Below are 13659 nucleotides of genomic sequence, written 5' to 3'. Positions count from 1 at the left end.
TTTGGATGAAAAGCAGGGGAATGTACTACATGGTGACTTAGCAGCATGCTTCCTGTTTGTGGTTAAGTTAAATACTGTGTGTTTTCTCTTGCTCTAGGCAAATCCTGCTTTGGCAGGGGAGCTGGATCTCTAGAAGTCCTTTCCAACTCTGACAACTGTGATAATTGTGATTCTGTGATTCCCCTCAGTGCATTTAGGACAAAACTTTCAACATTGTTAACTTTCTTCTTCATTACTAGAAACCTGAATAATACACAATTTCTCAAGGACTGAAATCTGAACAGCTGGTTTAATGATTGGTTTAGAACTCCTGTTTTTAGGCAGAAGTCTATGCCTTCTCTGGCAAATGGAAATTCTATCACTGAATTTATAAAAATGCATAAACCCAGAACCTTTTTTTTTTTTTTTTTTTTTTTAAGATATGCTCAGGGGATTTGTCTTCTGATCCCTGTATGATTGTATTTTTATATGTTTAGAGGGATGGTGACAGAGGGGTAAGTTCTTATACTGCTGGGTCAGCCAGTCGTCTTCAAAGACCTACTTTGTTCAAATTCAGATATAAAATAATACATGATTTGGGCAGGCTCAAAATATCTCATGCTTATGAGTTTATGATAATTTTGCTGTAAGATAGTTCTGTGAGGTTTTTCTTTTGCTTTCTTTTGTTTGTTTTTGTTTTGTGGGTGTGGGGTTTTTTTGTTTGGTTGGTTGGTTTTGTTTGCTTGGTTTTTGTTTGTTTATTTTTTACAGCTGTACATTTGCAGCCTTCTGCCATGGTTAGCTGTTGTGGTTATGTGACTGCATGTGACATGTGAAACCACAAGGAGGAATGTTAACATCAAGATGTCAGTGCCCTTTCACAGTTATGCTTCTTTTACGCTGTGAAATTATTTGTGTAAAATGCATAGTTTTATAACACATTTTCTTCAGAGATGAGACCAAGAAAAGTTTGTATAACTACTAGTTTCCACCCTCAGGCTACATTGTGTGCTCTCGGAAACAGGCCAAAATACAGCATTGCAAACTGACTGCCAAAATGATCTGAGGTTGGTTGCCTTAAGCAGAGTTGTGGTTTTCTGGTTTTTTTTTGGTTTGGTTTGCAGAGGCATTTCAATTTAAATTTTTCTAATTGGATATTTACATTATTTCACCTCACTTTTTTTGCTTAGAATTGCCTGCAGAGTTTATATGCTCATAACTCCTTGGCTCATGCATGTAATATTTGTTTCCCAGTCCTGGAAACTGGGAAAAAAAATAAAAGGAATACTAAAATGCTGGAGTACAACTAAAAAACATTGTCAAAAATAACAAGGTAGGCCCTAACTTCTGCTGAGGTGGTTGTGAAGCAGAAATGATGCTTGATTTATAGTCAACTACTCAAAAGCAGGTCTCCAGAAAACCCTGTAGCAATGTTTTGTACAACTCAACAATTTTTTAAGACATAGTTCAGCACCCTGTGCAGACTTGCTAAAAAAAAAAGGTGACAGTAACTGTGCTAACCAACCAGCCACTTGTCAGAGGGGAGCAGGCGACAGCAGGAGGAACTGGGGGTACTTGTGGGCAGCTCTTCCACCACATGATGTAACTACAGCCTGGCGGTTGCTCATCCTCCTCGGCGTCACTTGCACACGGCTGCAGCTCTTGCACATCCTGAGAGACCTCCCGTTTATATCGCCAGGCTCAGCCAAAGGGAGGCGGCCCAAACAATTTATTGAATTGTTGTGAACCACGAACACGTGTAGATGACTCAGATATCGGGGCGTGGAGTTGGCAAATTTCAAAGACAAAAAAAAAACCAAGCCTTTTGTTTGTGGCAACAACAGCTCGCTTTTAGTTCAAGCATCGCTGTTAGCCCTCGACTCTCGTGTGTTTCCAAAACAAAACCGCAGAATGAATGAGAATCAGAGCCACGCTAAGAGCCCCTCCGTGGGGTCCCGCCTCAGCTCTCGGGGCAGCCTGCTCCGGCTGAGGGGAACGGCCCCGCTCCAGCCCCGGCCTCTCCTCCCGGCAACCTGCTTCTGGGGCACGAGGCAGCTGGGAGCCCTGGGCACCCATCCATCCATCCACCCGCCCGCCAGGCGGGCGCGGCCCCGGCGGGGCCCGTCCGGCTGTTTCGCACTTCACCTTTTCCGGCGGGCGCTGCTCTGGGAACCCCCCCCGCGCCGCCATTTCCTGGGCAGGCGCCGCCGCCCCGCCCCGGGACCCGCCTCGCGGCGCACGCGCGGCCAGCCAGAGCATGCGCGGTGGGGGCGGGCGGGCGCGGCGCGTGCGCGGAGGCGGGCGGCGGCTGAGGCGGCGGGTCGGGAGGGGGAGGCGGCGGCGCCGGGAGCTCCGCCCGCCCCGCACCAGGAACTGCTCCCGCCGCGGCGGCGACGAGGGGACGGGGAGACGCCCGGTGCTGCGCGTCCGCCCGATGGGGCCTTGAGGATCCAGCCCCCCTGAGAGAGGCGGTTTGTGCTGGGGCGCAGAGCCGGTGGGAGGATGGAGGATCAGGCAGCGCTGGGCGGCGGCGGCGGCGGCGGCGGCGAGGAGCCGCTGGGCTTGGGCAAGATGAACCCGAAGCGGAGCGGGCGCGCCGCGGAAGAGGAGAGCCGGAACAAGCTGAAGCTGGTGAGCAAGCTGTGGGGCTGGGAGGTGGGCAGGGGGCGGCCCGGAGGCCGGGAGGAAGGCGGGGGAGGAGGAGGCTGGGATGCCGTTCGGGTGTTCCTTCCCGAGGGGAGAGGCTGGGGCGGAGGGACGTGCGGCCGCGCCCGAGGGGTGCCGGGCTTTCGGGAATTAAAGGGTATTTAAAAATAAATAAATAAATAAATAAAAAATCCCGTGAGCTTCTGTGAGGGTTTTTGGGTGCTCCTTGAGAGAGGGAGGTGACAAGTGGCGGGGGGCGTGCGGAGGGCCTGGCAGTGCCAGCGCGCCGGGGGCGGCATCCAGCAGGAACCGGGAATTCCCATGTTTTCCTGAGGGGTGTGAGCCGGAGAGGCTGCTCTTCTTTCTTGGGCCGTCCTTTTGGGGCTGTTCCCTCTTGTTCTGTTAGCAGGACCTGTTAGTGTAACCTGTGTTCTTCTCACTTTTTGACTGAAACATCATCGTTTTGTGCGGCTTTTTTCTCTTTGCATTGAAGCGTCCGGAATACTGGCGGTTGTGATGTAAATGATGTGCTTCCCAAGTGTGTTTCTGAGTTCATGTGGAAATAATTACAAAAATTTGGAATTGTCTAGTCTTTTTGGAAATAGCTGACAAGCTTTTGAGCACACGAGCCCTCTTTAGGACTCTGGAGTTTGCTCATTACGGCCGTGCTTGTTGATTTGAAAGAAGATATTCTTAATTACAGACCTGATAACTTGAAACAGACACATTGCAAAGCCCACAGCACTGGATTGTATCTCGCTCTGTCACTGCTAGCAGCAAGCCCAGTTTATATAACAGTGTTTGCTTTTGTTAACTTCGTTACTTACGCTTGTTGCAACTTTGAATCAATTTATTTTAGCTTATTTCTGGGATGGATTTTGAAGAGCAACAGTATAGCGACTGCTTAAAACTTACCTGACTTACTGAATTGACTAACTAGTTACAAGCTTTATTTAACTTTTGCAAGGTTGTTCATACCTAGGGGTAGTAGGAAGTCAGTATGTGAGTGTTCCCGCCTTGTGTTCCTTTCACCGAGTGCAGCAGAACCTTGGGCCGATCAGCCTGAGAAGCGTGTGGGTTCTTGTCACTGCTAACTAAGTCAGAAAGCATGTGGGGAAGATGTTACATTCGTACTGTATGAGGCATCAAAAAGTTACTGAAAGTGACAGTTATTTAAAAGCATGACAGAAAGCTGAAGTACCCGAGGACTTGAAATGTGTTTATGTTAAAAGTAACCATATGTATCTTGGCAAAAGGTAACTAAAGATGATGTTTTATTTTGTTTTAGGTTGTTATTGGAAACAAATACACTTCCTTTCACAGGATATAAACTTCTTCGTATAACCAAGGTGTTTGTTTATGTTTATGGTACCTTCACTGTTTCCTAGCTGAAGTAGCTAGGAAGGCTGCTTGAAGTTTCCTGCAGGGAAGTGATTTAAAAATGACAGGAAAGTGCTTCTGTTGGAAGCTGGGGACACAAATTTGAATTTTGCTCTAGTGGAGAAGAACACTTTGTTCTGAAAGAAATGCATAATTTAAAATAAATAAATAAATTGAAATGAGCTCAAAATGGGATTGAACAGCCAACTATTTCTATTGCATGTTCTTTTCAGTTGTTCTGTAGTCACTAGGGTAGACTTTTTTCCTGTTACATTTAGTGAAAAAGTACATTATGTTAATATTTGATCTCTTATGCAGTCATATGCTTTTATTTTTTGAGGGGGTTATTAAAGTCCAGCAGCACCATGGATCAGAACAGTGATATATTGCTTGCACCACATACCTTCTAAAAGATAGTCTTGCCCTGAGATAAAGTGACTAGCCTCTGGCAAGATAATTGAGTGAATGAGTAGAATGAGAAGGGAGATTGTTTTCATTCTGGACATGACACAGACAAATGTTGTGTGAAACTGACATGAAGAGGGATTTACCTCTGAGGAAGGGATGGTGTTCAGGTGTGTTTCAAGTTGAGGCAGTGTGAGCTGATAGCCAGATTTATCACTTACTGCCATGGTTTTGCAAGGAAAGAACAAGAGTGTAATCAGGAAAAGGTTTCATCCATTATATAGGATGATAATATTACTAAATTTTGCTGGCTTGAATTTTGAATGAGGAATTGGTTCTGCTGAGGCTAGCAGTATCCTTAGATACTCAGGAAGTAACCTTACTTGCACCTCATAGCCATTCTCCACTGTGCAAGCTGTGTTTGGGACTTCTCTAAGAAAAGCCAAAATCTCTGTGCAAGGGTCAGGTTGTGGCTGAGTTTGTATATACAGCTTGTCAGACCTTGGTGTGGATATTTTCTTGGTTCAGCTTCACAACTTAAAATTCATCAAGTTTCAGTAGTACAAGAGTTGAATCAAGCTGCACCCTGGCAGTTTGTTGCATATAATTCAAAGAAGCCGATAGGAGCATATCTCTTTTCTGGAACTTACTTCACACATCAAGTAGAGTGCTGAACAAGGGCTTGGTAGGAGAGGGTGTGCAACTACATCAAGCAGGAAATTTATTTTTAGTTCCTGGCATAGCAGCTGAAATTAGGTAAGTCATTGGGAAGAAGTCTAGGGGAGTGATTTTTATATGATAGACTAAAAATGGCTCTGGATGACAGGGAGCTGGGAAACCTGAAGTGTAATTTTTTTGTAGGAAGGGAGACTCCTGTAAGAAGGTGGAAGTTTTTCGTTTCTCCATCTGAAAGTATATGGGCAATGGTGCTTTGATGGGAGAAACATACTTTGGGTTTTCTGTTTGGTTTGTTTATTTGTTTTCACGGACTGAAGCCTGATGAATGGCATTTATTCCTGATTGACAGGAAATAAGACTAAGCTATCAAGAGAGGATCAGTGCTAGAAAATAAAAAGATGGTATAAATAATTTTTTCTGGAAGATAATTGATGGATATGTACACATGCAAATAATTGAAGATGAACTATATTAGAACTACTAATCCCAATTTTTATTTTCTGCTTTGGGTAATTTTGAGAGTCATTCAAGTTTCATGTAGTTCATTGATTATTACAGAAGTGCACAATGAGAATTTATTTCCAGTTTTTATACAAGTGGTGTAAACTGGGGTATTTTTCTAAAATTTAATTACTGTCTTATAAGCACCTTGACATATCACAGCTGCTAAATGAGCTCTGATATGATAATTATTTTTTTTTTCCTCATTTTTTGCTGGCACAAGGACTAGAGGTGGGAATGAGTGCCTGGTGGTTTTGTAATTATTTTTGTTTACAATGAAACGGGCAGAAAAAAAATTAAATTGTTTTGGCAAACAATCATCTGATCTCTTGCCAGCCCTGAGAATAGGCTGGCATGAGATGGCAATAAGCAGTTACATTCTTAACTGGTTTTGGCAATGTGCTTGTTTTGCTTGTTTAAAAGTATGCTTGTTGTACTAGGGGAAACAGGCTAAGTTAGGGTTGTAAGGGAGATTTCTGGGATTCCTGTGTTTGTTAATCCTTAACTTAGGTATTGTTTGCTCAGCTTAACACTTCAGTATCACATGGGAAGTATATGATTCTGTTGGCTACCTAGGAAATCAATAAGTGGTTGAAAGTGTCAAGTCAGATTTTACGTAGCCATTGCAGCTTAGCTGAACCAGAAGTCTTATCAAGTTGTTCATCTTTTAGCTGAGAAGTTGAAGCCATGCTTTTTACTGAAGTTTATGGCAGAAAAATGAGACAGAGGCCACAAAATGAGCCAGAGAGGTCTCTGGAGAGGAAACTAAGTATAAAGGGAAAAAATAATTTGAAGGATAGTTAGGTATTGGTTGACCGGACACATGGTAATCCCTGTCTTTGAGGTTTTCAAGACCTGGAAACCTGGACAAAGCCTGTAGTGGCCTGGTTTGAGTTCAGTGTTGACCCTGCTTTTTGGGCAGGAGTTTGGATTAAACTGAGAAAGTAATGAGATCTGTGATTCTGTGAATCAGTACTTGAAAAAGAAGTGTTATAATAGCATTTGTGGTGCTTCCTGACTACTAGAGCTCTGGTGACTAGAAGTTAATATGGCCAGTGTTTTTTTTAATTAAAGCTTGTCTGTTAGTATTAGCATAAGTTTAAATATTTCTGTGCAGGCAGTGGCTAGTGCCATGCCAAAAGCATGCTCCATTACCCCGAAGTTCACTTCAGGTTTGGCTGGTACTTGCTGAGGGAGAGATACTCCACTTAGCTACAAATTAAAGTTCTGAAAGGAACTGTCTTCTAAGTGTGATTCTGCCTTTAAAAGTAGATTAGGAGATTGGAGAGCAAGTGGGGTTGGTGATTCATCCAACAAGGAGCAATTGATTCTTTGTTTTAAAGCAGAAATTGTTTATGCTTATAGTGAAGTCTTTTAAATCCCGTGAACTTTGCGTTGGATTTAAAGCTATGAACTCCACATTCTGACTAATGTGCTATAAACTAGCATCAGTGGAATGAACTGAGTGTGCTCGGGAGGTTTCCCAGCAATGCTGCTCCACCCTTATCAGTGCAGGAGTTAAGGAGTGCTTTAAACTGCGTGTGTCAGACCCTGTCAGACAGGCTGTGTGCTACACATAGGACCTACATTGCCCTGTCACCTTTGACTTCTCAGTTTGTTTGATGACCTTCTCCTATTGAGAGATAATGTGCTCTTTACACATGACTTGTTTAGACATTTGTATACTGCATACATGAACTATGAGTCAGGCTGTGCAGAGATTTTTGGCAAATGAATAAAATGTGTTACGTTTGAGATCACAGTGTCTCTGCGTAAAATCAGTGCCTGCCTGCAGAGGATTCTTACTTCAAGTGGATGCTTGAGGAAAATATGAACTGAAAGGCTTGTGTTTTAGAAGACTCTTGGCCTTATTAGGTCAAAGTTAAGATGTCTGAGCAAGTGAAGTTAGTCAGGGTGCAGCTATTACTAAAAAGTAAAATCGGTATCTTCGGAAAATTTGTTCTGTTGCTGAAAGGTATACTGGTGAGGCACTGCTTTTAATAGGGTAATGTAGGGCATGCTTGGTGCAGATGTTTAGGTAGATGCTTTAGCTTTTAATGTAAATTGATATTGATGCTTTAAATGAGGTGATAGATACAGTGATAAGCCAATATCCTTGTGGTAATTAAACTTCCTCAACTGCTACTTGTAAGACAAAAATGCAGAGCTGTTCTGTACAAGACAGGAAGCTTTGCAAACAAAGCATGTTCAACCTAGACAATGCGAGAGGCTTTGACAGGGAGAACTGACAGTAATCATGCCAAATAGAAGTAATGCTTCTGGTGGTTTTAAGCACAGTGGTGCTGAATATCCAAATTATTAAGGATGAGCTTTTTTTTATTACAAATACCCTTCAAAGTATTTTAATGATACTGTGGTTGCTGGTGACCCAAAAAGTTGGGGAGGTTACCAGATGGCAGTCTTTTCTCCATCAATTGGTGCAATTGAAGTTGGCAATAATACCTAATAACTTTCCTCTAATTCTTTTCATCCCCCACAAAATTTAGAGGTCAAGTAGAACAAGAGATGGCAGTTGCTGCTGAAGCAACTGACAATTTCAGTTGGTTATTCATCAGTTTACTTGTTCAATCTTAAAACCACAAGAAGTTAGGAAATTACTAAAATGAATGTTTTTACATAATTCCTTACAACTGGTATATAATGGCCATTCTTTAATCACAGTATTTTATTTCCTTTTAATAATCCAGTAGCTGTATTTTGGAAGAAATAAGTTTTGTTATAAAGGCCGGTGGTGGTGGTTGTGGTGGTGGTAGTTACTTTTGAGAGAAGATAAACAGTTGAAACAGTTACTTTGGTATTTTTGTAGCAATGTATAAAGTTGCAGTTAGACAAAGCTAACTTGTCTTAGAGTTGTATGTTATTTTTGTACCAAATTAATCTTTAAGGTCCTGTGAATCAAGTAACTTTTTACTACATTATTGGTGGAGTGAGCACTTAGATGCTTCCCACTTTCAAGAGTAACTTCCTAATAAGTAGGTAAGCTGAATCTTGCTTGACAAAAGTAGTACTAATGCAGCCTGTAAAGTTAGTATATTCCACCTGTTAACTGTTTATTAATTGTGTGGGAGAAAGGGATTACAATGAAAGAATCAGCATTTTTGAGGCTGTGGTATGAGGGCTTAAGCAGTCTGCGTACCCACTGTTGGACTCTGCTGATTTAAAGCTTTTGTGTTGCAGTGGGACAAACAAGATAATAAAACTGAACCAGTTCAAACCCCTCTTTTATTGTTGTTCATTCTTTGATTGTTTACTTGAACAAATAAAATTGGTGTTAGAGCACTCTGAATTTCCTCCTTTTCATAGAATCATATAATGGTTTGGGTTGGAAGAGGCCTTAAAGATCATGTGGTTCCAACCCCCCTGCATGAGCAGGGACACCTGCTAGACCAGGTTGTTCCAAGCCAAATCCAACTTGGCCTTTAATACTTCTAGGAATGGGGCTTCCAGAGCCTTCTGGAGCAACCTGTTTCCAATCTTTTTCATTAATTTGTCAAAAGTTCATCCATTAGTAGTATTATGATACTATGGTCATACCTGCTTTTCAGCCATCTTCTCATGGTAGCTGTGTAATTTGATGTGGTGTGAAAGCAGCATGTTGTATGCACATGGGCAGATCTGAAAATGATCTGCTATGGCAATTAACTTATATTGTAGCCTGCATTGTGATAGAAACCATAAACTCACCTGATTTATAGAAATAGAGAAATACCTTGTAAGTTCAATTCTGGAACAAGCCCACACATGGAAAATGTTTTATACTTTGATACAGCTGCTAAAGGTATTTGGTCCACCTGGGTGTGGTAATATTTGGCCTTAAGGTGTAGTGCATACTGTAGTATCACCACACCTTCTCTATTACGTAAAGCAAAAATGTTCTGAAGAGTTTCTAATACATATGAGCTCTTCCTATGTGAATGAGAAACTGGAGTTTGGAATTGATTTCAGGCTGTTGTGGGTGAGAGTGAGAATAGAGGAAGTTCAAGGTGATGCATGTGACAGGTGGCTTTCTTGTAAGGCTGCTGCCTTGGTCCTTTCAGTGATCCTCAGAGTAAATTGTTGGAGACAAGAGGAGAAAACCACAGACCTTCAATGGTTTTGACATTTCTGTTATGCCACAGCTAGTTAGTTATGTGTTTACAAGTGGCTCTGTAGAAATTCATGTTGGTCTCAGGGATGGTTTGGTTGGGAAACGTTAGTTCTGCAGTCTATTATTCTTTCATACTGCTCATGATTGTGGTTTGAATATGTCCTTCGTAATGGAACTGTGCTGGATGTTAACATTTGTAATTGTGTGAGTGCATGGGTAGATGAGAACTTGACAGTTACTAGAAGTTGAGACGTTACTTCCAGTGTTCCAGTTGCATTAAAACAGGTAAATATTAGCATTAAGAAGAAAAAAAATTACAATGTATCAGACTAAGCATCTACACTGTGGCTATTTGCTTTTTAATTCTTGTGCTGGCCACATTTAATGGGTACATTAAAAACAAAAGCTTAAAATACAAAATTGGAAACCTAAAGGGTAATAAATACACGTCAGCTGGCCAAGTTAAAGAATTAGCACATGAACTCAAATTAACTGAGATCCTTCAGACTGAGTCTGTCCCTCTTTGTAAGCTATGCAGTAGAATTTAAATCTAATTTTGTATATGCTGAAGTGTTTCCATAATAATTGCAAATCTTTGCTTATAAAAGCCTTAGTGACAAACAGATGGAGTGAACTAAAGAGTGTGATAGGGGAGTAGAAGGTAGTTTATAACCAGACTTGAGACAGAAGTTGCAACCAAAGCTTTATTGTAGAAGCACCTAGTAACTGATTTTGTCTTGACTTTGGTGTCAATACAGTGCTTTGTTTCTAGTACTTCAGTCTTGTTTTCATTCTCCAGTTGGAGAATGGTGGAGCCTACAGCTTGGTGAAGGCATTCCCAAACTAGAAAGGTAAAGAGTACAGCAGTAGGCTTTGATGAAATTTCCATCTGTAAATGAGATATACAATTTTCATATTTTACAAATATGAGTTCACATTTGAACTTCAGACAAAGCTGGGGGGTGGGTAAGACATGCTTCCTAAATCCAGTAAGGTTAGTTTGCAGTATTCTGTAATTCACACTAATTCCTGAACAATTTATAAAATAAGCAGTAGTCCCATCAGTTAACATTTTAATTAAAAAAGAAAATAAAATGTGAATTTATGGGAAAACCTTTGTGAAACTCATTTAGGGGTTCATGAGTGACCCATGCACATATTGCACTTCTATATTATGAGAAACCAACTTTTTTGCATACTTTCTCCTTTAGCAAAAGATAACAGATTGTCTGTAACCTGTTATGAGCAGCTGTAATCCTCCTGAGTTCCTCTTATATTTTAACACCTGTACTGTAGTCAAATGTTACCATTGGCTTCCTCCTTATTATGTACAATATACTTCCTCTCTATTCACATGCTGCTTCATTTCCTACTTCTCTAAAGGACAAATAAACTTCTCAGGAAGCTAGTATAAACAGGAAATAATAGGCAAAGGACCAGATAGTGCTTGTGTTTATTACAGCAGCTGTAAATGCAGATTGACCCAATATGCTTTGACTATTGTTTTATGTTACTGTCCATGAATGCAGAAATTACTTGATCTAGAGTTTCTGCTCTTCGAGGAAAAGCCTAAATTCCTTGCTATGGCAGCAGCATTGCTCAGTTTTTCCAAGTTGTAGTATCACATTTTTTATTATTAGGGGAGAAGAAAAGTAACTTTACCATCAACTATTTCCGTGAAGGATTCACATGCTGCTCTGTACTTGCTCTTTGCTAGAAGTCTGTGTCTTGGAAGACAGACAACATTATTCTAAGTTGTTGACGTGATCCCTGTGACCGTATGTTCTAAGACTGCTGGGTACAGACAAAATGAGTAATGTTCACAACTAATTTCTGCTTCTTTGGCTCACTGCATCCATTCCACTGCCAGTTCCTTTGTGGGTTTTTGGTTGGTTGGATTTTGTGAGGATTTTCTTACTATTTAAAAAAGAACCCAAACAAAGCAAATTCACATGTCCTCACTTCCTCAAAGTCTGTCAAAAGTAGCAGAAAAAAATTCAAATGAACTGTGATACTTATTTCAGTGTTTACTGTACCCACAAAAGCAAGAGCTGTTCCACAAAACAAACAGCATAGTCAGTTAAGAATCTTCCCCAAAACTATCTCTGCATATAACAGGTAGAAAAGTTGTCACTTGTACTGGGGCATTTGGTGAAACTTGCATGGACTGTGAAATAGCAAGCAAGTAAGCTTGGAAAGGAAAAAAAAGAAGTGCATAAGTACTGAAGTTTCTGCTTCATTTTTCTGATGATTTTGAAAGAACTCTGACTATCAAGTTAACTGGTCCTTGTTTACCTTGAGAGAAAAACCTAGGTTTCAACAAAAGGTTAATCCCAGGTTCAAATCATATACTTGTAGTTAAAAGGGCTGCATGTGTGTAAAATGGTAAAAAGCAAACTAAGACTGCACGGTAAGAGTGAAGGTGAACACAGTGAAAAAGTGTCTCTCTTTAGGAAGTAAGGTGTAAAAGGAGGAGGCCTATTTTCACTTCTCCTAATTGACCAAACTCAGCAGCTTTATAATAGCTTTCACTCAGTTTGAGCAGCTCCACAATGTCTGAATGAAAATACCACTCACTTGCACTTATGAGAGCCTGGAACAAGGAAGATGAGCAGCTGTTTGAGGCACACCAAGTATTGCAGTTTGATGCACATCAAGTATTGCTGTGTAGCTGAACTGGCTTCATTCTGCTGCTGCATTGAGAGCAAATAGCTCAAATCCCCTGCTTGTATCTAAGCATAAAATTGAGATAAAGTTTCCACTTGATATGTCAAGAATTGTTTTGACATATTTTTTTCAGTTTAACTGTTCCAGAATGTTTCAAAAGCACTTTGCAATGTTATACCAAAAAGGCAAAAGCCAAGTTGCCTAAAAATTCAAAGCTCAGAAGTCAAACAATTGCATTTTTGAAAAAGCAGCAGCAGAGATACAGGGCTGAATATGGTACTGACAGACACAGTTGGCAGGAAAGCAACAGGCATGCACCCAGTACAGGGAGCATCTAAACAATCCATTTACTGCACTAGGGGCTGTTACATGTTCATTCGTAATTAAGTCCTGGAAGTTGATCCAATGACTATTCAAGTGACTGTTTTAGCAAGTGATCTCAGCTGATTTTCCTAGGAAAAAAACATTTTCTAATCTTATTACTAACCAACTGATTTGTTTGCTGTAGGTGAAACTGACAATCCAGTACAATAACAACCACTTCTAATCTACTAGCATTTTACGAAAGGAAGCTTAGGAGGTGCAGCTTTTGGAATAAGCTTTCTTATCAAGCGAAGCAAGAAATGTATTTGGCACTCAACTGTATGAATCCTACTTGTTTAAAATACAATGTTCTTTAAGAAAGACAATTGAAGTACGCATTACCAAGATTATTAGATTTGAGAGTGGAATTATTTAAGCCCAAAATAAACTCTAGACTAGTCTGCAGGTGATGCAAAAATTAAAAAGTCAATGGCAACTGTGTGAATGCTTAGCCTGGTAGTTCAAGTACATGAAAAAGCAGAATTCCCTTAGTTGTTTTCCCCATTTATGCTGCTGACAATTGGTTCAGTCCCATATGTTGTCTCAATATTGTCAGTTACTACTATTGTGAGTTACTACTTTATGCAAATATTTACCTGTTACAGTGCAACTGAGACTACCTGTAAGGTAAGGTTGTCCTGGAGGTGCCTGTAGTTTCTATGCAGAAACTTTATATCAATTTCTGTTGCTACACCCAATTCATAGGGATTTGCCAGGCTGCCCAGAATCCTTGAAAGGAAAGATTATTAGTTGCACCTTACTTGGCCTCAGGGACATGTAGCTACAGAGCTTTGTACCTATATGTGGGCTGTGGTCACTGATTTTTGCTTGTTGGTTTGTGTGTTCAGTTTGTTGGTAGTTTGTTCTTGTCGTGTGTTTTGTGTTAATTATTTTTTTTTTTCGTAACATGTGCCCTATAAATGCTGTTTCTA

At 40.8% G+C, this 13659-nt stretch overlaps 1 protein-coding gene across 5 annotated transcripts in view; it reads left to right on the top strand.

Annotated features, from left to right (window-relative positions):
• Positions 1–2308: 2308 nt before the first annotated feature.
• Positions 2309–13659, top strand: part of DIAPH2 (diaphanous related formin 2) — a 213838-nt gene continuing 202487 nt past the window's right edge. For all 5 annotated transcript variants that reach the window (XM_051629988.1, XM_051629986.1, XM_051629989.1 and 2 more), the window contains exon 1: positions 2309–2610. In XM_051629988.1, coding sequence (XP_051485948.1) covers positions 2482–2610 — 129 coding nt within the window. In that variant the 5' untranslated portion in view covers positions 2309–2481. The remainder of the gene's footprint in view (positions 2611–13659) is intronic.

This window comes from Apus apus, chromosome 12, assembly GCF_020740795.1.
Source record: "Apus apus isolate bApuApu2 chromosome 12, bApuApu2.pri.cur, whole genome shotgun sequence".
Lineage (NCBI taxonomy): Eukaryota > Metazoa > Chordata > Aves > Apodiformes > Apodidae > Apus > Apus apus.
The sequence above is the reverse complement of the archived record's forward strand: the minus strand, read 5'-3'. Positions and strand labels throughout refer to the sequence as shown.